The sequence below is a fragment of the Geotrypetes seraphini genome, chromosome 10, assembly GCF_902459505.1.
Source record: "Geotrypetes seraphini chromosome 10, aGeoSer1.1, whole genome shotgun sequence".
In the NCBI taxonomy this organism is placed as follows: domain Eukaryota; kingdom Metazoa; phylum Chordata; class Amphibia; order Gymnophiona; family Dermophiidae; genus Geotrypetes; species Geotrypetes seraphini.
Genome location: NC_047093.1, coordinates 79,108,992 through 79,133,191, shown reverse-complemented (window position 1 = coordinate 79,133,191; position 24,200 = coordinate 79,108,992). Strand labels below are relative to the sequence as shown.

Here is a 24,200-nt window from a genome sequence, read left to right as displayed (position 1 = left end):
TAAAGACAGGATGTTCACCCTCTCCAAGGTAGGGAGAACGAGAGGGCACTCTCTAAAGTTGAAAGGGGATAGATTCTGTACAAACGTAAGGAAGTTCTTCTTCACCCAGAGAGTGGTGGAAAACTGGAATGCTCTTCCGGAGGCTGTTATAGGGGAAAACACCCTCCAGGGATTTAAGACAAAGTTAGACAAGTTCCTGCTGAACCATAAAGTACAGAGGTAAGGCTAGACTCAGTCAGGGCACTGATCTTTGACCTATGGGCCACGGTGGGAGCGGACTGCTGGGCACAATGGACCACTGGTCTGACCCAGCAGCGGCAATTCTTATTTTCTTATCTGGCAACTGGCGCAGAACTGTAGTTTCATCTCTGGGATCAAGAACCATCATAGGCTCTAAAGCGTCGAACTGCGACCCTATATCCCCCAACAGGAAGAGCGTGTCCTGAGACAACAATAGTATAGTAAGAGAAGTATCTTTGTCAAAATCAACCTCAGAAAGGTCTCCCAGATCCTGGCTAGATGCAGTTGGCAAAGTAGAGGCACTCTGGGAGCCTCTTCCCCCTTGAGTGGTATCCGAAGCACTGCCAGACTTCTCCTTAAAAGGAAGGTTCTCTTGAAAGGCTTTCCACATCAAATTAATAAATTCAGGGTGAAAAAGCCTTATTAGGCAGTACCAATGACACCAACTTGCATCTCTTGGGCTCCGCAACTTCTGTGCAGGACGATCAGCGTTCCAAGGGCCAGTAAGAAAAAAGGCCCAAACCAAGGGGCTTATTCCCCTTTCAGAAAAAAAAAAAAAAAAAAATCAGGAAAAAATCTAAGATGGCCACTGCCAGCATTTTGGCTCAAAAAATGCTTTAAACAGCTAAACCAAAAATAAAAAAACAGAGATTTTAAGATTATAAAAACTTTATTTTTATACCGCAATACCTCGCAGCTAATTGTGGTTCACAAGAAAAAAACTGTGAAAACATAGCGATAGTATATCAAAATACATAATTTGATAAAATCACTTAAAAAAATTGACAAATGTCATTATACAAATTTATCAAACAGGTAAGTTTTCAATGATCTTCTAAAAGCCTTGTAAGAAGGAGAAGTTGAAATCAAGACTCTTAAACCCTTATTCCATTTCTCTGCTTGGAAAGATAAAGTCCTATCAAGAAAGAGAACAAGAAAATATGTATGGCGATTAATTTCAGATAAATCAAAATGATTTAAGAGGTAGCTTGGAGCAAAACCAAACAATGTTTTATAACAGACACACAAATTTTAAAATTATTCTCGCTTTCCAAGTTAAAAATTAAACACACTGCTGTATTTTTGATAATTCTCATCCTCTTAAAAGTTTTCTTGTAATATCTAAGATAGATATTACAATAGTTAAGTATACTTAGAACCAAAGATTGCACTGATTGCAAAGATTGCAAAGATCTGAGAGATGAAAAATCAAAATAAGATTTTATAGTACAAAGTTTCCACAAAATGAAGAAACTTTTCTTTAACCAAAGTGTCAATTTGAGCATCACAGGTTAATGATCAATCTAAAGCGACTCCCAATATTTTAATAATAGTCTATTTCTTGGACTTGCCAAAAAGATTTTTGTTTTTCCAGGGTTTAATTTAATCTAAATTCTTTAGCTCATTGCTCTACAAGCTCAAGTACAGATAACGTGAAATACTGGCTATCTGATGATAAAGAAATGATAGGAATAGTGATAGTAATATCTGTATAACTATATAACTTCAGGCTCAACTTTTGATAGCTTAATAGCCAGAGACACCAAGTAGGTATTAAAAAGTGAAGGGGAAAGTGGAGAACACCCTGCGGGACTCCAGAGATGTTACACCAAATTTAAGAATATACTTCTTCATAGTAGATCTGATAGGTTGTATGTTGCAGTAGTTTGAAGATTTTTTTTTTTTTTAAAGGAAATGCACCTGAGATCCCTATTGCATCGAGACAATTGAGCATAATTCCATGACCAGATCAAACACACTACTTAAATCAAACTGTAAGATCAGTGCACTCTTCCCTAAAATAAATAAATGATGAAGATAATCAACTAAAGAAGCCAAAACTGTTTCAGTACTATGATATGGGCAAAAACCAGACTAAGATTCATGTAAAATAGCAAACCTATCTAAATAATTCATCAAATCAACATTTATTAGACCTTCCATCTTCCTTTTAGGGTTAAGGGAACACATGGGAACATGCAGAAACTTTTAGCAATCAGATTTACAGACAACCCCCCCCCCCCAATGATTCTCCTCAGACTGTAACAGCCTTACTCACTATAACTTGTGCTGGCAATATGCTGCAGCCTGCCTCAGCTCCAAAGGTAGCTGGATCAGGGAGAAGAGATTACAGTACTACATCAGATAAACATCCTTCCAGCGCTTAATCTTCAGGGTGCCAGCCAGAGCCTTCACCCCTGTAGACCGCAACATGCAAAAATCAAGGGGGAGGGTGAAATGCATTGGCACTCTGCAAGACACCACTGAGCCTCCTATGGATGCCTGATAGCTTGTGCTCAAACCTCTGCAAGCAGTAGGTGACCAAGCTACACAGGGACGAACCCTCGAACATGGAAGCTCACAGCACCAAAAACTGAAGAAAACAGTTGGGAAAAAACAACTAAAATAAAGAAAAAGGCAGAGCAGAAATGAAACACTCCTTCAGGCTTGCATACAGAAGGAAAAAACCATAGGTGGCAGCAGAGCCACCTATGGATACAGGAAGTAGGATGGATACAGAAAAAATCCAGAGTGAACCCCTTCTGCAAGGCTTGTGACTATGGGAAAACTACCCACTTGTCTAAAATGACACACCTATTGCACTAGAAATATATACACACACCTATACACCCTTTAAACAAATGATAATAAACAATAAAGAGTACAGTGCAACAAACTGATGAAGCATTCCTTCTTGGAAAACAGCATTGCATTTTCAGAGGCCAGAACACTATAACAAACATCCTGCAGAATGGAAGAACATTTTTCTTAAGAATAATCAGGTGCTTAAAACTCATTTTTCAGATTAGCAGTCTCTCAGGTCACTAAGCAGGCAGATCTCAATAGTTAACACATAATAAATAATCTGCTCTTTTAGTGCCTAAAGTGAAGTTGGGAGAAGAAATGCTTTGAGAACCAAAACTACGAAAGTGTGAAAGCAGGGTCTCCATATTTAAAAGATTATGGTTAAGGCATGGAGTAGAGATAAACAGGAAAAAAATACACTCTTAAAAAAAAAAACAAAGTATTTTGAACTTGTACCTGAGGGATAATCTTTTTTTTCTTATTGCTTGCTGCATTAGGTCCAGAAAATAATTTCTCAAGTGCAGCCAATGCAGCACTTGCTTTTGCAACCTTCTTATTTGGACCTGCTCCTCTGAATTTCTGACCATCCACCTCCACCTAAAATAAGACACAGCTTTCTTGTCACTTTTTTGTTAACATTTTTAAAAAATGTTATGGCATAGCATACATACATATAGAACATGATTATGTATGTTTATATATATAGATAGATACAGTGGTGCCTCACACAACGAACTTAATTCGTTCCAGGAGCAAGTTTGTTATGCGAAAAGTTCGTTATGTGAAACGCGTTTTCCCATAACAATACATGTTAAAAAAAATAATTCGTTCTGCAGCATAAAATATGCTAAGATGACATAAAAAAAGATAAATTTGTCAAAATGGTGAAAATGGTGGTCTTGCTGAGGCCAAACTCTTTGACGAGGTCACACTGTTTTACCCCACATTCACTCCTTCTAATTATTTCCCGTTTCATTTCAACAGAAATCACCTGCCTGCTTTTTTTAGAAGCCATGATATATAAAAAATATTGAGTTTATCTTAAAAGGACGACTGTATACAGTGAGAGAGGGCAGTTAAGCGCAGTGACTAACGACTGCCTGCAGTGCCTGTGCGGAAGGATGCAATACATCGGCAGCTCGGGCGACTTCGTTGTGTGAAACGAAGTTCGTTGTGTGAAGTTCGTTGTGTGAAACGAAGTTCGTTGTGTGAATCAAGACATGAAGTTCGTTGTGTGCAGCGTTCGTTGTGCGAGGCGTTCGTTATGCGAGGCACCACTGTATATATATATATAAAATGAAAGTAGTATGCAAGGATTCGGAGGACAACAGTGGAAAACTTTTGCCACTAAAGAATGGAAACATAAAAGTAAGGTGATTCAATAAAGCTTTCGAGCATTATGACACACTTAAGGCCACATTTCGCCCAGAGGCAGAACTGTCCTTCAGATATCCCAAGAAACCCAGTACTCTTTGATCAAACGATGTTTGTTTTCCCCAAAATTAAGGAAAAAGTAGAAGATAGAAAACACTCTAACCATCCATTTTGTTTTTACACCCAGACTGCAGCTAGCAGCATGAAAAAGCTGAAGTAGATTTAAGTTCTGTGAAAGCCAAAAGTAGTTTTCGGTCCTTATTGATGAAGAATGGACCTGTGCATATAACAAAAAATTTGAATAGTTCTTATGCTGGGATAATTATCACAACCTGCATTGAACTCGGCTGAGCACTAAAATTATTTTCTAATTTTTTTTTTTTTTTTTTAAACAAGTCCATTCTCCAAGTGTTGGCTTAGCCAGGATCTGGGCAAAAAACACCTGAAACCTTAAAGCTCTTTATAAACTCAATGCGAATAGAGGGTAGATGGGGAAAATGCTATGGTAACAGTTCAAAAATACATTGATTTACAACAGGAAAAAATTGATTTACAGTTTCTCTCTCAATAGTTCTGCCATTGAAATATTATTTGACTTGAAATTTCTATTAGGCTGAGGGGGTGAATGTTGGAAAGAAGAGTATTAAGGTTTGAGAGATGGAAAATGATATCAAGCATTGGTAAAATAAAAATTGATAGATTGCTCTCATACAAAACTTTGGGCAAATACATGTTAGAAAGCAGAAACCCTTGATGTAATCTATGTATCACACACATCTACATACAGTATCTATAACAGGGACACTCATTTATACTGCAGTCAAGCATCAGATTTTATTCTGAGGTGTAATTCCAGTTTGCACAAATTATCAGTGATGTTTTCTAATTTGAAAGAAATGGCATAAAACATGATAAATGGACAGAAAATCAAGATAGTACAATGTGATTTATAATTAAGTACTCATACATGTAATACAAGGGCATTGATTAAGTATGAAACTCAGGGTTGCTGTCATTTTACAGTGCATCCAGGGTTACATATTTATATATATATCCAACTCCCTCTCTCATCACCCTTCAAACATTTTAACATGTGTCCCTGTAGATAATGCATGAATCGCTTTAAAATTCACAGCCATACAGTATCAACAAAATATTGTAATTCACAGTTGTGATGGGACTACTGTGAAGTGCAAGATGACACTTTTAAATTCACGGTTGTGATGTCACTCCAATGAATTACAGCACAAATATTACTGGGCATGCTCACAATGCATTTTTGAAATCAACTTTTCAAGTATCATACAACCAAAATTTGGAGTCCATATATCTACCACTGAGGTCCAGGAAAAGGTCTGTCAAGGAGCGAAGTTACCTTGGGTAAGAACTGTAGGGGAGGGCAGAGACATAACCAAACTAGACGGATCCCTGTATTATATAGAATAGAAAAAAAAGACAAACTGTGACCAAGGATACAAATGCTTTTCCTGAGGTTCTGATGACTTCATGAACTCTCCCTCCAGTCGGGTCTATAGTCAGAACACCATCAGAACCCCTCGATGCATTTCAATCCTTGTATACTGCAGACTCATTCTAGAAGCAGTTTTAATCCCATTTATCAAAATTATTTGCAGAAGCAAACAGCTCATAAAACATTCCAAAACAGGGGCTGTTTCTAATAAAAAGTTTTTAAACACTAAAATGCTTCTGTCCCATGTTTTTTGTGGTCTATTTTTTCTTGTTAAGTGTTTGCACCCTTTAACTGCCCCTGGCCTCAAACAGATCTTAGTATTCTGAGTAGTAAAGTTTTATCTTACAATACAATGCTCAGAGAAGAGATGTAAGAGAAGATGCATGTAAACTTTAATTGGGAGGAACTGCAGCCACAGAATGTGGAGCTGAAACAACCAAGGCTGTTTTGGGACTATACAACTACTGCAAACTGTCCACCTCAATATTATCCTTTTCTGTCTTTAATGAAATTCTCCCATATTCCCCCAATTCCAGTATGTTCAATTTTGTTGCTATATTCTCCTTTAAAAATGATAGCCCAAGGATAGTACTCCTTCTCAGCAAAGCTGTTGATTCAAATTGGTCAAATCGAATTAAAAAAATTTGTTTTCTGCCTTTTCATTCGATAAGAATGTACAAAGCCAGTTCACAGAAACAAAATACAAAAATGCAGTTACATCTAAAATACAGCTAAAATAATCTAAAAATTAAAATAAATCCTTCATAGTTCCAACTTTTACCATGTTAAGAATAAACCTTTTATCTCTACAACCAGTATACCCAAATATATACCTTTCCAAACTGTTAAGTACTGAATTTGAAGTTTATGGCTCGCAAACTTCTACCAGGGCAAGAAAAGGCTTTCTATTATGTCCTGATCAGTACCGTATTTTCACTCATATACCGCGCACCCGTGTAAAACACGCACACGGGTATAGCGCACGGGAAACTGTAATTTATGTAAATAAATTTTTATATACCGCACACACCCGTATACCGCGCATGCCGCCCCGACTCTCCCGTCGCCGCCCGACTCTCCTTTCGCCCGCCCCGACTCTCCTCTGGCCACCCCAACTCTCCTTTCGCCCGCCCCGACTATCCTCTCCCCCTTGAAGTCCTGTCCCCACCCTGAAAGTCTGATGCCCCCCCCGAAGTCCGATTCACCCCCCGCAGGACCGCTCGCACACACGCACCCCCACCCCGAAGGACCGCTCACACGCACTCCCACCCGCACCCCGAAGGACCGCTCGCACCCCCACAGCCTCCCGCCCCCCCCCATCATGTAGAAGCTCCTACCGTTGTCCTGCTGCTTCCTCTTGGCGGTCCCGGCCCTTCTGTGAGCCCTGCGTCTGCGCTACTTTCTCTTCCGGCGGTCCCGCCCTTTCTCTGACGTCAGAGAAAGGGCGGGACCGCCGGAAGAGGAAGCAGCGCAGACGCAGGGCTCACAGAAGGACCGGGACCGCCAAGAGGAAGCAGCAGGACAATGGTAGGAGCTTCTACATGATGGGGGGGTCGGGAGGCTGTGGGGGTGTGAGCGGTCCTTCGGGGTGGTGGTGCGGGTGCGAGTGCATGCGAGCGGTCCTTCGGGGTGGGGGTGTGTGCGAGCGGTCCTTCGGGGTGGGGGTACGAGCGGTCCTGCGGGGGGGGGGGGGGGGTGAATCGGACGTCGGGGGGGGGGGAACTATGTAAAAAAAAAGTTGTAAAACGCACTCATGCGTATAACGTGCAAGGTTATGAACGGTTTGTAAAAATCGTGTATAACGCGTGCGTTATATGCGTGAAAATACGGTAAATGACTTTCCTGGAAAGAATGCATATGCTGATTTATCATTCTAACCTGAATTTGGGATGCATTATAGTTCCCTACCTGTTTTCTGCTGCTACTTTTAACATAATAAATCATTCACAATTCTCTTTCATTTCTCCTTCAATCAAATGACAAAATGTAGCAGTGGATATTGCATTTAACTGTGCCAAAAGCAACAAAAATCTAATGTCAGTCATCCCATGAAAAATTAAATCTACTGTATAAAATGATTGCTTTAAGCAGATCACTCACCTCCATTACAAAGCGTTTATCATGGCTCCCGCCAGTCTCTGATATGAGCTCATACTTGAGACCTCTTCTTTTCTCATTAAGCTCCATCACTGGGTTTTTACCACTCGCAGTAAGAATAGGACCCTGAGTTCTAACCTAGTTACACAAGGGAAGAGATGAAAGAAAGGACACTTAACTGAATCAATGTCTATCTAAGCAGCAGTGGAAGTGACTTGCTTTTAGTGTTCATGTTCTACTAGGAAACAGAAATAAAAATGTCTTCAGTTTGGAAAGTGTTATTTCATGTGAAGAAAAACTAAAGCTAAGTAGTAAATCATGCAAATGCTATATGGATTTCAGAGAATGTCTGTTGTAGTGCTATGAATGGTAGACCTCCCTTATTTTTCCTTTTAGACTATGATTAGATAGGGACATTACTTTACTTGGGACACAAGTTTCATACCACTCTTATTTACTGTTTTTAGAATGAAGCTGAAGAGCCCCTATGAGATCTTTGACACAAGACCATATCAGTAATCATTTAAATTTAATTTGCAGAACAAACTGAATAAATTTGGAGGTAACGAGCATTAACAATTTTAATTGACTGGAAATCATTTCCATTCATAAGACAATTTCAGCACTGGAGCGAAAACCACCACTCCTACTCCAAATGGGCTTTGATACCTTTAAGGAAGGCTGTGCTATTTTCTATGTGGTAGGTGTTTCAAGTACAGTACCTGATTTATTTATTTAGAACATTTGATATACCACTTTTTATAAATACATCAAAGTGGTGGTTTACAAAAACAGCAGTAAAAAAAGTGGAACATTAACACAAAGTCCAAAAGGCTTGACCAAACCAAGTCTCATACATAAAACAAATGGATAGCACATCAGAAATAACCAAAGAAATACGGAACATCAGATCAGGAGGAATGCACTAGAGGTGAAGGGAAAGAAATCAGGTGCCCATAAAGCTGCTACAATAGGCAAGTGCAAATTTTAAGATAAGGCCCATTTAAACAACCAGGTCTTGAGAGCCATTTTCAACCTGGTTCTTTCTGGAGGTCAGCAGAAGTAGTTTCTACAGCATGGGAGCCACGCAGTCAAAAGCTATGGAATGTGAACAGATGAGCCTCAGTTGATTGAGGGAGCACAAGAAGATTGGTGTTGGAAGAGTGCAGTTATAGTGTGTTGGGGAGTGACAGAAGAGCAGAGGACAAATATGAGGGGATACTAGTGCAGAAGGCCTAAATCTTGAACTGGGTACCAAGGCTGCTCATTCAAAAGTGGCATGATGTGATTGATTTTAACAAAACTGTAAAGCAATTTTACAGCAGTGTTCTGGAGGAGTTGAAAATGACAGATGGAATACAATGAAAGTCCAGCAAGGAGCACATTAATAATCCAACATACTCATGACGCTAGTGTTAAATACTGTGCTCAAAGCCTGAGAATCCAGGAACAGGCAGAGCCACTAAACTATTCTTAAAGCACAAAGAGAAAGTCTCATTACATTGGAAACATGGGAGCTGAAGAAACATCCAAGAACACCTCTAAAGACCTGATAGATTGTATCCTTAAAATGAATGGCAAATGAGTCCACACACTGGGAGAGGATGGTTTGAGAGACAGCCAGAGTTGTCTCAACTTTCAGTGCTTTTTCCGGCTTTCCCACAGGAGAGTCCAGAAAAATCTGGAGGAAGGCGGAAGTAGTCTATCGCTGTTCTTCCCGAATGTCCAGCACTCACTAGTCTGAGGAGATCTGTTCTCACTCCTGTGGGAATGCCGTCAGCCGCCTTCCAATGCGAGGGGGCACAGCTGAGACCCCGGCATCATTGTGACTTTTTAGAGGTGCTGGTACGAGAATCTGAAGCCTGTTGGTGTCTAGGGCTGGAATAGCGTCTTTAGTTTTGAGAAAATCTCTAGTTAGATGAGACTGAGGAACCTTGGCGAAACCTTTGGGAGGGATGAAAATTGCCACAACCTCCCCTGGAAACGTGTCGAGTTTCGTTACCCAGAAGGGATTTAGGATGACGGTCTACCTACTGGCCATCAGGTCATCCAGAACCTTGCCTTGAAAGGGAGCCTGCTTAGAGTCACCTTAGAGGTCGAATCTCAAGCCCAATGGCGGATCTAGAGAATTCTGTGAGCTGAAACAGATTACACTGAAACCTTGCCTAACACTCAAATAAGGTCATATAAGGCATAAAAGTTACATAGTCAACCCCTTCCATCAGCAGGTGGGGAGAGGCATCATCCTCCTCTACAGGATCACTGTGCAACCTAGTGTGACAAGCATGCACTGCGAAGGAAGCAGCCTCAGCAGCCTTAATACTCGAAGAAGCCACCTCAAAAAGTTTCCTCAGAACCAGATTTATCCTGCGATCCTGAGGATTCTTCAGCATAACACTCCCTTCACTGGGGAGGGACGTGCGCTTGGTCACATGAGCCACTGCCGAATCCACCTTCAGCTGTTCAAAGAGCTGCTGAAAATCCAGTGCCATGGGATAAAGTTTAGCCATGGTCTTAGTCAGACTAAAAGATGCCTCCTAAGGCTCCCACTGCTCCAAAACTAGGATAAGACGGGAAAAAAGACGTCCGAGTATTAGAATGACTCATAATGGTACATTGAGACGTGGAGGGATGAGCCTCCAAATTCAGTTCCTTTATGGTATCCGCTATAAAATGATGTATAGAAGCTGACTTAAAAAGCCGGTGAACAGAGGAGTCATTCCCCATCTCAGGGCTCTCAGAAACCAGCTGGCTAACCATACCACAAACCAGTATCCAGGTCATCCAGGGTAGATGCAGTATCCACGGAATCAGCTTGCCAGAGCAGACCTTCGAATTTGTGATGACAGGGGAACTGGGAGCTCAAACAGGACCCCCCACACGGGAAGGCCCTGACATAGAAGTTGGCCCATCGGTTGCGCCTGTGAAATACGCTCTCCACATGAACAGAACAAATTTCGAGGAAAAGCCACACATCAGGGTTAACATTTGCTACTTGCGAGACTCAGAAAGGGCCTGTGAGAGGACTCTGGACTTTCTATGCCTGCGTTTTGCATCACAGCCAGAAACAGACTTAGGATGAGATTTCCTGCTAATTTCTTAGACCCAACTTGGCTCCCCAGTCCTGGAGGACACTGAAGAGGCAAGGCTCAAAGCTCCCGCCTGTTCTCCTCGCATGCCGCAAAACACAATACACGGACATTCCTCCACAAGTAATCTGACGCAATCCACACATGCCGATTTCAACTAAATTTAGGGGTTGTGAGGCAGAAATTTGAAGTTTAAATTCATGGCAAAAAATCCAAGATGGCTGCCACCAGAAAATTCACACTTAAAATGTCTTGTGGAGACTACCTAGAAGTTCAAAAACTGGCTATTTTTGTTTTTTTGGGATGGGAGACCTGGCCCGTATCTCCAGAAATGGCTTACACTCCATTTTCAGACTCCCTCCAATTCTCCCATAGGAAGTAATGGGGCTGTATTTACAGTCTCCACCATGTCTGTCAGTCAGCTCTGCCTGTGCAGATGAAGTGAAGGGAGAGGATTCTCTACCTCAGCTTTTCTCCAAACAGCACAATCTTCAGGATATTCGGGCTGCAAATCAAACAGACCCCGACCGAGACCTCCACACCCTGACAAGGGGTGGGAAAATCAGCTTGTGCCCTGATACCCCGAGGGCTATTACACAGGGCGCATCCAGCCTGCGCTTAAACCTCTGACATGGTCAGAAGACATGCACGGTCCCAGGAGGACGGACTCTGAGCTCTGAAAGTGGCGCACAGCAGGCTGGCTCCACAAGTCCATATTAAGTTTGCCTTATGGAGTAGCAGTCCGGCGTCATGAGACTGTGTTCTTTCCCAGGCAGGGAACCCTCCAAAGGGCCTCCAGGCACTTGGGCCACTGAAAAAGACAAACTTGAAGCGAAAAAAAGGAAAATAAAGCAGATCAGATCAGAAAGACTTCTGCATGGTTCGCTTGCAGAAATAAAAACTGTTCTGTACTCCTCTGCCAAGTGGGAGGAGCAGAGGAGAGAAAAAAGTGTTGGATTTCTGCAATACTCAGTTTGCGGGTTGGAATGAAAGACCTGTTATGACAACTCCGGAGTAGATTTAACAGAAGTGTGCTTGTGAAAAAGCTGCACAAAATCCAAATCATTGTTAAGCAGAGACTGCCAATGAGCATTAAAATTGTCAGTACCTTATTCTCTAGTTGGGAGGAAATAAGGTCAAAGTTAAAAGACTATGAGCAAAGAAGATGTCCTTATCAAACTGCCAAAGGTTCTGCCTACTAGAAATGACAGGTTTTGCAACCAGGACAGCAGGAAAGACTGTACCACAATTAACAAGGAAATTCAACACAATACAGAGCTTATTAAATGCTTTATCCCCAAAAGGTGCAATGTAGTTTTCAAAATAAGAGACCAATGCAAAATTGGGAAGAACAATAACACATTAAAAGACTATATATAAAAATAAAATTTCAAAGTTTTCAATTTTTTCCAAAATGATTAATAATTGGGTTCAGCTCTAATAACTACTGGAAGCCATTTCAAAAAGAAATCACTTGAAAACATGAGTTAAACATGCGCTTTAAATGCCAACCCTTAACAAATGGATAATGCAATATTTATTAATCCTGAAAACAAAGAGAACATCTAAGCCAGTGGTTCTTAAAACAGTGTGCTGCGGCACACTAGTGCACTGCTAGAGGTGGATAGGTGCACTGTGAACTGTTGTGGGTAAATATTATATTGGGTAAATATTATAGAGGAGAGGCTTCGGGTGTGTGAGAGGTGTGGCAAGGCTTGGAATGCGTGAATGAAAGAGTGGCAAGATAAGAAGAGCGAGGTGAAGGTGCACGGGTGAGAAAAGGGAGTGCGTGAAAGACGAATTTGCAGGCAGGAGTGTGGAGTGGCACGCAGGTCACACTCTGCTGCATGTCAGGGCCAGAGAGGGGACCATATAATGCATGGAAGTCGCACCTGGGCCCGCTTTCACCAGTCTCTCTTGTATGGGGTGCCTCACTGGGATGATCATTCTCAGGTGCGTCCTTTACCTGTTTCCTGACTTTGTGTTTCTTCTAGTCATTGTTGTCTTCTTAGCCCTTGGACACATCTGTGTTTTTTTGCCTTTCTGTGAGTGTTTCACTGTGAATGACTGAACTATACCTATGTGAATTAGGGTTTTCTTCACTAGCATTAAAATGCAAACAAAAAAATAGAAAGACTTCAATGCATTAAAGATGAAATGAGGATATTTTTGTCTCATATACGTTCCAACATTGAAAAAAAATCACCCAAAAAAAACATCAAGCCACGTTTCACAGAACAATGCTTAATTTATTAAAACAAGATTATTAATAGCTTTATGAAGTTTGTTACTTTTATTCAAAGCTTAGTTAATATTTTTTAATCTTATGTACAAAGTGTGCTGGAAAAATTTCCATATGTTTTACAGTATACTGCGAACCACACAAGTTTTGAGAACCACTGATCTAAGCTGTGGCTTAATTAGTAAGTCAATCACAAACACAGAGGTTAGAATATAAAGAGACTGACCAAGACTGTGAAGTGGGCAATGAAGGAGACAGCAAAGCCCAAATTGTGATTGAATCTAGACAATAACCAGCTGATTATGATTGGTGAGCTGGGATTGCTATGCATTATGACTGCTGAACAGGGAAGGTATGCATCTATCAAAGAAGGGAAGAAGTGTCTTCAGAAGCAGACTGGCTAATCTTCTTAAAGAGGGCTTTAAACTTGAAGTGATGGAGCAGGGTGATCAAAGTCCCCGGGTGAGTATAAGCCATCAGTTAAATAAATGACTGAATACCTCTCAGATGGGAAAAGGGGCAATGTCTGGAAAGCAGTATATATTAATGCTCGAAGTATGGGAAACAAGATTCATGATCTAGAAGCTGTGATGGAAGATGAGTTGGACATAGTGGCGATCACGGAGACGTGGGTCACAGATATCCATCACTGGGATGTAGTTCAGGAAAGACAGGGTAGGAAGAAAAGGATGGGGGAGTAGCGTTATATGGTAAAGATCATATTAAAGTCACTCAATTGCCAGATCTGCAGGGCAAGGAAGAGGCGTGGACCAATTTGGAAAGAGGGAATGGTAAATATATTTATATTGATGTGATATACAGGTCTTCTTCACAGACAGAAGTAGACAGATATTTAATAGTAGACATTCAGAACAAATTTTAAAAAGGTGATATTTTACTAATAGGTGATTTTAAGATGCCGGATGTTGATTGGGGTATCCAATCCATATTGCGAGGTCTTCTAGAATTAGGGTGATCCTGAATTCTCTACAAGAAGAACTGTTCCAGCAGTTAGTAAAGGAACCCATGCGGGATGGGGGTCATACTGGACTTAGTGCTTACAAACAAGGAAATTGTTTTTGATGTTATAGTGGATGATCATCTGGCATCCAGTGATCACTGCATGGTGCTGTTTAATATTAAGAGAACAAAAATCCCAAGACAAAAATCCTTAAAAGACACCAAAATGTAAGTTGGGCTTGCCCTAGGGCATTGCAGGAAAGTTGACTCCCTAGACTCCATGCCAGAAGAAATATATACAAACCTCAAATCTAAATTTTTAAATGAGGAGCACCCTCAGTGTGAGTTTGAAAGCTTTAAAGAGCAGCTCAAAGAGCAGCTCTGATGCTTAGAATAGCAAAGCCAGCAAACGCTGAGAAGAAATTACTACTCCCGCCAGCCGCACACCATCATCTGGGTGCTCCTGTGTGCTTTAAAGTAGATTTGAGGTTTATATATATTTCTTCTGGTGTGGAGTCTAAGGAGTCAACTTTCCTGCAATGCCCTAGGGCCCAACTTATATTTTGGTGTTTTTAAGCAGTTTAATATTAAGACAGGTATAGAGAGGGCTCTTTCAAAGTAAAGGTTTTAGACTTAAAAAAACAAAACTAACTTTGTTTAGATGGGGGATTATGTCAAGGAATTGTTGACTAGATGGGAACATCAGGAAGGAATAGAAATTCAGTGGGGAAAACTGAAAGGAGTTATTATAAGGGTGACGAACCTCTTTGTGAGGCAAATAATAAAAGTAAGAGGAAAAGAAAGCTGCTTTGGTTCTCAAAATTAGTAGCTGAGAAGGTAAGGAATAAGAGGTTAGCTTTCATAAGCTACAAAAGATCGAAGAAAGAGAAAGACAGACAAAAATATCTGGAAAAGTTAAGAGAGGCTGGTTGAATAGTCAGGAAAGCAAAGATGCAAATGGAAGAAAAAATAGCTAACATGGCAAAAGGGGGAGCCAAGACTTTTTTTTTTTTTAGATATATCAGTGATAGGAAGAAGTGCAAAAGTGGCACAAAGGCTCAAAGGTAAAGGGGAGAAATATTTAGAAGTTGATAAAGAAAAGGCTGAATTGCTTAACAAATATTTCTGTTCTGTGTTCACAGCTGAAGTGTCGGGAGCGGGACCGCAGAAGGCAAACATGAATAGGGATGGAGGAGTAGTAGACCCTGATTGATTTTCAGAGGGTTGTATTCATGAGGAGCTAGCTAAATTAAAGGTAGGCAATGCGATGGGGCCAGATGGCGTACATCCGAGGGTGCTGAAGGAACTTTGGGAGGTTCTGGTGGCTCCGCTGACTGACTGTTTCAATGCTTCTGTAGTTAGGAGTGGTACTAGAGGACTGGAGAAGGGCGGATGTGGTCCCTCTCTGCAAAAGTGGAAGTAAGGAAGAAGTAGGGAATTACAGGTCAAAAAAATCTGACTTCTGTAGTAAGCAAATTAATGGAAATGCTTTTAAAACAGATAATGGTGAAGTTTCTGGAATCTGTTTGATTACAGGATCAGAGGCAACATGGATTCACTAGAGATAGGAGTTGTCAGACAAATCTGATCAATTTCTTTGACTGGGTGACCAGAGAATTGAATAGAGGGAGTGCGCAAGATATGACAGTGTTCCACACAGGTGTCTAACAAATAAACTGAGTGCCTTAGGGATGGGTGCCAAAGTCACCGGCTGGGTCAGGAATTGGTTGAGTGGGAAGGCTACAGAAGGTAATGGTCAATGGAGATTGCTCTCCATTGACCAAGGGATGTTAACATTTTTATAAACAATAATGCGGAAAAGCTGTCGGGTAAGATTTGCAGATGATACCAAAATCTGCAATAGAGTAGACACCTTGGATGGTGTGAATAACATGAAGAAAGACCTAGCGAAGCTTGAAGAATGGTCTGAAATTTGGCAGCTAAAGTTTAATGCTAAGAAATGCAAGGTCATGCATTTGGGCTGCAAAAACCCAAGGGAAAGGTAAAATTTAGGAGGTGAAGAATTTATGTTACCATGTATTCTTGACCCAGATAGAGAAGTAGCAATGAGTGGTTTGCTGCATTGAAGACACAGAGATGTCGAATTGTAAGAAGACTGTTTGTTTGCCCTTGCTCAGGTGGCCCTTTGCCTTTGATGTTAGTTCAAAAAGAAGTGATTCAGTGCCGTGATGTGGTCTGAAGCCATGTTGGGTGTCGTGGAATCCATCTATCTGGTGGAGGAATTCGGATAGTTGTGGTTGACGCTGAATTTTATCAGCTTGGCTGGCCATGGTATTCCAGCTATAGGTCTGTAATTCTCTGCTTTGATTGGGTCAAGTCCTGTGGTCTTGAGGATGGGTGTCAGGGAGATGGCAGACAGTGTTGTGGGGTAGTTCCCTTCCATCAGGCATAGGTTGGTGAGATCAGTCAGCCAGTGTATAAATTTGGTAGGTGAATGGTCTAGTAGGTCAGCTGGACAGAGGCCGAGATAGCAGCATTTCTTTGCCAGTCTTTTTAGTAGAAACAGGTAGGGTGGGGAAGTGAAAAGAAGGGTATCAGACATCAGTGTGAAGGGATTAGACACACTGTCCAATGCTCTTGCCCTCTTGTTTATGCGAGACAAAATAAAAACTCCAGATTTGTATAAATGAGTACTGAAGCTGTGTATGCAATAAAGGGCTGGAGACTCTATGGTTACCCCTAACTTCATTTTGTCACCAATTTGAAGAAGTGGTCTATATGGTTATTGAAAACATATCCCTGCTTGTCATCTTGGGACTGGGTTGTGAACAATATTTATTACTGGCATAATAAAGATGGATTTTTGGGCTTCAAACTTATTCATTCAAGTTTCAATTCTGAAAATGAGTGGCATATAATGAGTTAGTGAGTCATACAATGCCATTTATAGAGGCCAACTGGCATTTTGATTATATATATAAGTCACATGGCCTTATGAAGACATTGGTGTAGAATGCTAAGCCACTATTATAAAATTCTGGGAGTGGTGTGCTTGGTGTAGCGCTGTTAGTCTGGTAATGCTTAAATTTATGGTGTCATATAGGAAAGATTTGTCTTTTTTTGTCACTACTTTTAAATATATAATAAGTTATTATTCAGTATATTTTTTAAAGTTTGTTTTTCTAACAGTGCGTCCCTGATACAGGAAAGAAGCCACAACTCAGCTGAGACCATGTGCATTATTGGGAAGAAGAACCAGGCATGATTCTGGACCTAGCTCTTAATTCTGGGACTGGCTGAGGATAGTACGATGCATAACCTTTGGGAAGGAATCCAGGCTATTACTCATTGCAGCATGGCTTGTACTGCATGCATTTGTAATAGGCTCTGAAAGGAACAAAGGTCTATGATTCTTGGCAGAGGGATGTCTCTAGGTTATAAAAGTAACAGTGTGTGTGTGTGTGGGGGAATCACAATATGGTAGAAAGATTCACAGTAGCCCTTTCAGCTCAGTACTGAACAATAGTAGCTGCTAACCAGATAAATAAAACCAAAAGAGCATGTATCAAAAAAATGTGTGGCTTGAATGCACCATCATTAGACTGGAGATAAACAGCTCCAAGGTTTATAGTACATAGTGCAGTGGATATACTGATTTCTTGCACCTGCCTCTCGCTTGCTCCCACAAATACAAGGCTTATGCTTCCACCCACTTTCTGTTATGATCTGTTGTGGGAAGAAGCACAATTCAAGAAGCACTGTCAGTACCCAGGAATTAGCTTTTCTCTTCCACTGCTCGACTTTAAGAATAAATGGGACATCCACATGGGATCTCTACGTGGGTCAAGCAGCACTCTGACTTAATGGGGTGGGACAGTAGAGTGGGCAGACTTGATGGGCTATAGCCCTTTTCTGCCGTCATCTTTCTATGTTTCTAATTGGTAAGACTATCAGCTACTGTAATGCTTAAGCACAGTTATGCTCAAAAACTGAACCTGAAAGGCTCCCAAACCAGAAGTTATTTTAGCCATGGAATACCTCTAAGGTATTGCAACTATCTGTTGTAGAACTTCCAATATTATTGCTTGAGTTTGAAGATACAGTTTCATTTTTTCCTTCATTATCTGATTTTTCATCCGAACTCATGCCTTCAATATCTGCATCAAAGCCAGTAGGATACCCCATTGCTTGCAAAACCTAAACAGAACACACAGAAAACCACAGGTAAGTTGTTAACTCTTTAGAAAGAAATACAATATTACAATAAAAACGAACAGGAAAAGAAATCAGAGTTTAATACAAAGAATAGAAGGAGGAACAGTGTTAAGTACAAGTGGAAACAATTTGGGGGTCTTTTGCCAAGGTTCTAATCAAAGGGAAGGGGATGAAGATTGTCTTTCTCGTTTCCAAAAGAAAAGCAATTTTCAAAACAATTTTTTTGTGGGCAAAGTAGTGTTTTACTTGTGGCAAAAAGTTTCTGAAAATTGCCCACCCTCTTTGCTGGTAGAAGTGCATGTGTATTGTCCAACAATATGCATGCTTTCACCCAGATACTGTGAAAATGTTCCCAAGGCAAGATTAGGCAGGGGGTGGAGATGGGTTTACTAGGTAGTTTTCAATTTTTGGAAACTACATAGGACATTAGGACATTTCTTTTTACAGGGACTTTTTATCTATGTGGTTTTATATGTATTATAATTTGAGAAAATAAAGATTGTTTGTCTCAAGGTTGATGTGTTCTATCCCACTTTTCTTTCATTTGATTTCATGTGGGGTTTCTGTTCCCTCTCTTTTGCTCTACATTTGCTTCCTCCATGTTTCACAATTTGCAGTGATCTTGGCTGTACCAAGCTAATGTTTCTCAATCTTGTCATGAAGGCACAACTAAGGAGTGAGTCTGGTTTTACGATATCTATTGAATATGCATAAGATAGGCCATCATATATTAGAAATTCAGTACATGCAGCTCTCTCATATATACAGAAAAATTATATTTTACCTGCTAATTTCTTTTAGTCCTGCCAGAATTGTCTAGAACTTGTGGATATGTCCATTCACAAGTGGTTGGAGACAGAGAAAAAAAGTAATTCCAAGTGATTTGCCCTATATATGCACCGTGTAGGCTCAGCAATACAGTATTTTGACTGATAAAGCAATGGCCCGTGATACAAGCTTCCACTTGATGTACAACTTCAAATCTCTATATTACATGTAAGAGACTTGGTAAAACTAAGTCATTGCAGAAAAACTGAACTGTATTAGATGAAAATAATTAAATTGTTAATCAGATATTCTAGAGTGGGAAATCTGGATTGGTCAGGTAATTTAATTAATTAATTTAAAAAAAATGTATATTCTGCATATCCTACAATTCTATGCGGATTACAAAAGACATCTAAAATACAAGAGGACATACAAATAATTTACAACCTAACAAAATTCCAGACACAAATAAAATCATCAAAACTATCCCTGCAACAATACAACTTTCTGCCTTCTCCTACTTTACTGAAAACTGACAGTTGGCATATCCATACTTCAGATTTAGAAAGTACACAAAAACAATACAGTTTTAAGCCTTTTCCTGAACTGTAGTACAGTGGAGGCTTGTCTAAGGTCAAATGGTAGCTTATTCCGGCAAATAGGGCCCTGTACAGAAAACATAAGAATAGCCTTACTGGGTCAGACCAAATGGTCCATCAAGCCCACTAGCCCGTTCTCACGGTGGCCAATCCAGGTCACTAGTATCTGGCCAAAACCCAAGCTGCAGCAATATTTCATGCTACTGATAAAGGGCAAGCAGTAACTTCCCCTGTGTTTTTCTCAATAACAGACTATGAACTTTTCCTCCAGGAACTTGTCCAAAACTTTCTTAAAACCAGCTACACTATCCGCTCTTACTACATCCTCTGGCAACGCGTTCCAGAGCTTAACTATTCTGAGTGAAAAAAAATTTCCTCAAATTGGTTTTAAAAGTATTTCCCTGTAACTTCATCGAGTGTCCCCTAGTCTTTGTAATTTTTGACGGAGTGAAAAACTGATCCACTTGTACCTGTTCTACTCCACTCAGGATTTTGTAGACTTCAGTCATATCTCCCCTCAGCTATCTCTTTTCCAAGCTGAAGAGCCCTAACCATTTTAGTCTTTCCTCATACGAGAGGAGTTTCATCACCTTTACCATCTTGGTCGCTCTTCTTTGAACCTTTTCCTGCGCCACTATATCTTTCTTGAGATAAGGAGACCAGAATAGAACGCAATACTCCAGATGAGGTCGCACCATGGAGCGATACAGGGACATTATAACATTCTTAGTCTTGTTAACCACCCTTTTTTAATAATTCCCAGCATCCTATTTACAAGATGATGATGAATGGCTAGGGAACTCCCTGCTAACCAGTTAGAAGACATAATTCATTCACCTTGACTGCTACATGCAGCTTGGCTGTTTTCTTGGATGGCCCCGAGGCTTCATATGTTGTACCGTCAACATCTACAGACATCGTGAAGACTGGAGCATGGACAGGACCTGACTGCGAGAGAAGTTTATACTGAAGTCCAGGCCTGATCTGATTCAGTCTCATCAGAGCATTCATTGGCTGGTTTATGTCCATTAGTTTGCTATCTAGGACTATTAGAAAAAGAGAAAAAGAGAACACAAAGTGAAGTAAAATACTATATTTTTTTCATTAGCCCTCTTTTCTATTTGGGATGCTCCACAAAACCAATTATTACCTTGATTAAAAAGGATTATTGCTATACCAGTCCCACAAAAATAAAAAGAACACACAGGTAGTACAGTTCCCATTCAATAAAATATACACATCTTCCAAAATACATTATTACTTACACTCCCCAATGCAAATCCTTTATTATATTCTTAGGGCATAGAGCCAGTTTGTTAAAAGAACATAAAGAGTAGCCACACTGGGTTAGTCCCATGGTTCATCAAGTCTAGTATCCTGAACATTATTACACTACAGAATGTGAGTTGTCCAGACTACTGGATTGTCATCCTTATAAAACTAAAATAGGCAATTTGAAACCAATCAGTTTACAACATTAAATACAAGTTTTTGTCAATCAAAACTCCCCAGCTTGTTAATTAAAGCTGAACTTTTAGCATTAAGGTGCCTTAAATGTTCTGAATAAAACAGATTGAAGTCATCTTTAAACTGCAACTGCCAATATAACGCAGCAGTCTCTTGAAGAATGTTTGTGAAACAGTATTTGTAACAAATATAGATTGCAGACTTTTTTTAAATTTACATTTTATTAAATTCACATTAAATTACTAAAGAAAAACAATATCCAACATTCTTATACACCTACAAAGGGGAAGTTTTTACATACAATCAGGAAAACAATGCAAAATATTCAACTTTATATCTCAATCACAACAATATGAGGAAAAATAGTCATTAAAAAATACTACTTCAAGCTCACGGAACCTACTTAATATTACTGATTGACCAGCAGTTTAAAGTTCTCAATATCCCATCCCCTCATTTAAATTCAGCTCCTATAATTTAATTCTTCAAAATGCTCAGGTTCAATAAATATATGAGTGATTCCTCCCAATGCTTGGCTCAAAGGATTTTGGTGCCATCAGCCAACTGCTACTCTGTCATCTCTACCCCCCTTCCCCCAATCTGCATTGGCTCTACCTGACCTTCTACAGTGGTAAGGCATGTTGCTTTATTCTCACTGCTATGCCAAGTTGCTGGTGCCCCCTCAGGTTTAAACGTGAAAATAGGAACTGTTCTCAAGTTTAAACTTATGGAGGTGCTCGTAGCTGTGCAGAGAAAGACAGTATAAGGGTGAGAGAAACACATGCTCTTGCTGCTATGAACACTAAGCCGACAAGGTATGCTTCTGATGCCTTTGAGCTTTGGTGCCCTGATCCAGTGCCTCACCTGGCTTATGCCTTGAGCCACCCTTGACTTCTCCCTTATATTTAAGAAAACACTTCCCCCTTGGAAATTTCAAAAAGAAAACCATGACCAAGAGCCTTAGTATGGAACAGAAGAAACTTATACCTAATCTGCTAAGTACTAAGGGACGAAAATTAGGATGCTCCAAACACCTGGAAGGGTGAGATCTTTTCACAGGCAGTGGCTTGGGCCTGCGATCCTGCACACTGGTCGAACAGCTGTCCCTTAAAAGGCAACCAGTTCAAGGTCGCTTCAGAAGATGAATCGCCATATCACTGTTGGATCCAGAACATCCTGCGAGCCGAAACAGAATAGGTGGAAAGCTTAGCAAAGATATTCAAGATGTCATACAAGGCATCAGCCATATAATCCACTCCTGAGATTATAAAATCCAAGTCACGAAGCACCACAGTGTCAGGATCATGGCGTAGCTTGGAATGGCATGCCCGGGCCATGAAAGAAGAGATTGATACTGCCTTAACACCAGTGGCCGCAGAATTAAATAGACACTTAAGGACAAAATCCACACGTCGGTTCTGAACATCCTTCAGGACCACTTCCGCATCACTGGGGAGAGAAGACCGCTTGGTGATCTGCGCCATTGAGAAATCCACCTTCAGGAGTCTCCCAGATGTTTGTAAGAATCCGAGTGAGGTCAGGATGATCAGGAAAAGAGGCAGATTGTGGCCCTCTGGTCACTTATGAGGGAACAAACGGAAGAAGCAGACACAGCAATGATAGAGGAAATCAACCATGAATGTAGAACAGGTAACGTAACGATCATTGGAGACTTCAACTTTCTGGGGATAAACTGGAACCTAGGAACCTCAAATTGTGGCAGGGAAACAAAGTTCCTGGAAATAATAGGGGACTGCTTCCTGGAACAATTGGTGGGAGAACCAACAAGAGGAACTGCAACCTTGGACTTAGTCCTAAATGACATAACTGGAAGGACAACAGATGTGGAAGTCACGGTCCCGCTGGGGACGAGTGATCACAACATGATCAAATTTAAAATTGGCATCGGGAAGGGGAAGTGAACCAGGACCCAAACCACAACTTTTAACTTCAAAAAAGGGAACTATGACAGCATGAGAGCCATGGTAAAAAAACAACTCAAGAAAATGACAGCCAAAATCAAAATGGTCGACCAAGTATGGTCCCTACTAAAGAATACCATCACTGAAGCGCAGATTCTCTACATTCTGCAAATATCCAAAGGAAGGAAAAATAAGAACAAAGGAGAACCAGCTTGGCTAACTAAAGGGGTGAAGGAAGCAGTAAGGGAAAAGAGGAACTCGTTTAAAAAATGGAAACGCAAAGGAACGGAGGCCTGGAACAGTCACAAGGTCGATCAGAAGAAGTGTCACAAGGTGGTAAGAGACGCAAAAAAGGCCTATGAGGAAAAGATAGCGCAAGAATCCAAAAACTTCAAGCCCTTTTTTAGATACATAAAAGGGAAAAAAACAGCAAAGGAGGCAGTGGGCCCTCTCGATGACCAAGAAATAAAAGGGTGCATCAAGGAAGACAAACAGATTGCGGATAGGCTAAACTCATTCTTTGCGTTTGTCTTTACCAAGGAGGACACTGCATCAATGCCAGAAACAGGATGTTGGGCATGATAAAGAAGGGTATTACAAGTAGATCGGCGGACGTCATAATGCCGCTTTACAGAGCAATGGTCAGACCACACCTGGAGTACTGTGTCCAACACTGGTCTCCTTACCTAAAGAAGGATATAACTCTGCTGGAGAGGGTGCAGAGGCGAGCCACGAAGCTAGTAAAAGGTATTGAGAATTTGAGCTACAAAGAACGCCTCGTAAAACTGGGATTGTTCACCCTCGAGAAGAGAAGGCTGCGAGGGGATACTAAAAGGTTTTGACATAATATAACATGAAGCATCATTATTGATGTTGTCAAATGTGACTCGGACGAGAGGTCATAGACTGAAATTGAGGGGCGACAGGCCCAGGACTAATGTCAGAAAGTTCTGTTTTACACAGCGAGTGGTGGACGCTTGGAATGCTCTCCCGGAGGAGGTGGTGACGGAAACCTCCATTATGGGATTCAAATGCAAGTTGGATGCACACCTCCTTGCAAATCACATTGAGGGATACGGGAAAATAGGGTCTTCATCAGGGAACACCTGGATTGGCCTCTGCGTGTGCGGGTCACCGGACTGGATGGACCAAAGGTCTGATTAGGTGGAGGCATTTCTTATGTTCTAACATTCTGCAGCTACAGGCTGA

General features: G+C 40.8%; 1 protein-coding gene across 9 annotated transcripts in view; it reads right to left on the bottom strand.

Moving 5' to 3' along the window:
* The window catches only part of STRBP (spermatid perinuclear RNA binding protein), a 307,353-nt gene that overhangs the window by 39,694 nt on the left and 243,459 nt on the right, over positions 1–24,200 (bottom strand). For all 9 annotated transcript variants that reach the window (XM_033959926.1, XM_033959928.1, XM_033959924.1 and 6 more), the window contains exons 12-15: positions 20,440–20,648; positions 18,059–18,217; positions 7,772–7,906; positions 3,283–3,423 (exon numbers count right to left, since the gene is read on the bottom strand). In XM_033959926.1, the coding sequence (XP_033815817.1) occupies positions 3,283–3,423; positions 7,772–7,906; positions 18,059–18,217; positions 20,440–20,648 (644 nt within the window). The remainder of the gene's footprint in view (positions 1–3,282; positions 3,424–7,771; positions 7,907–18,058; positions 18,218–20,439; positions 20,649–24,200) is intronic.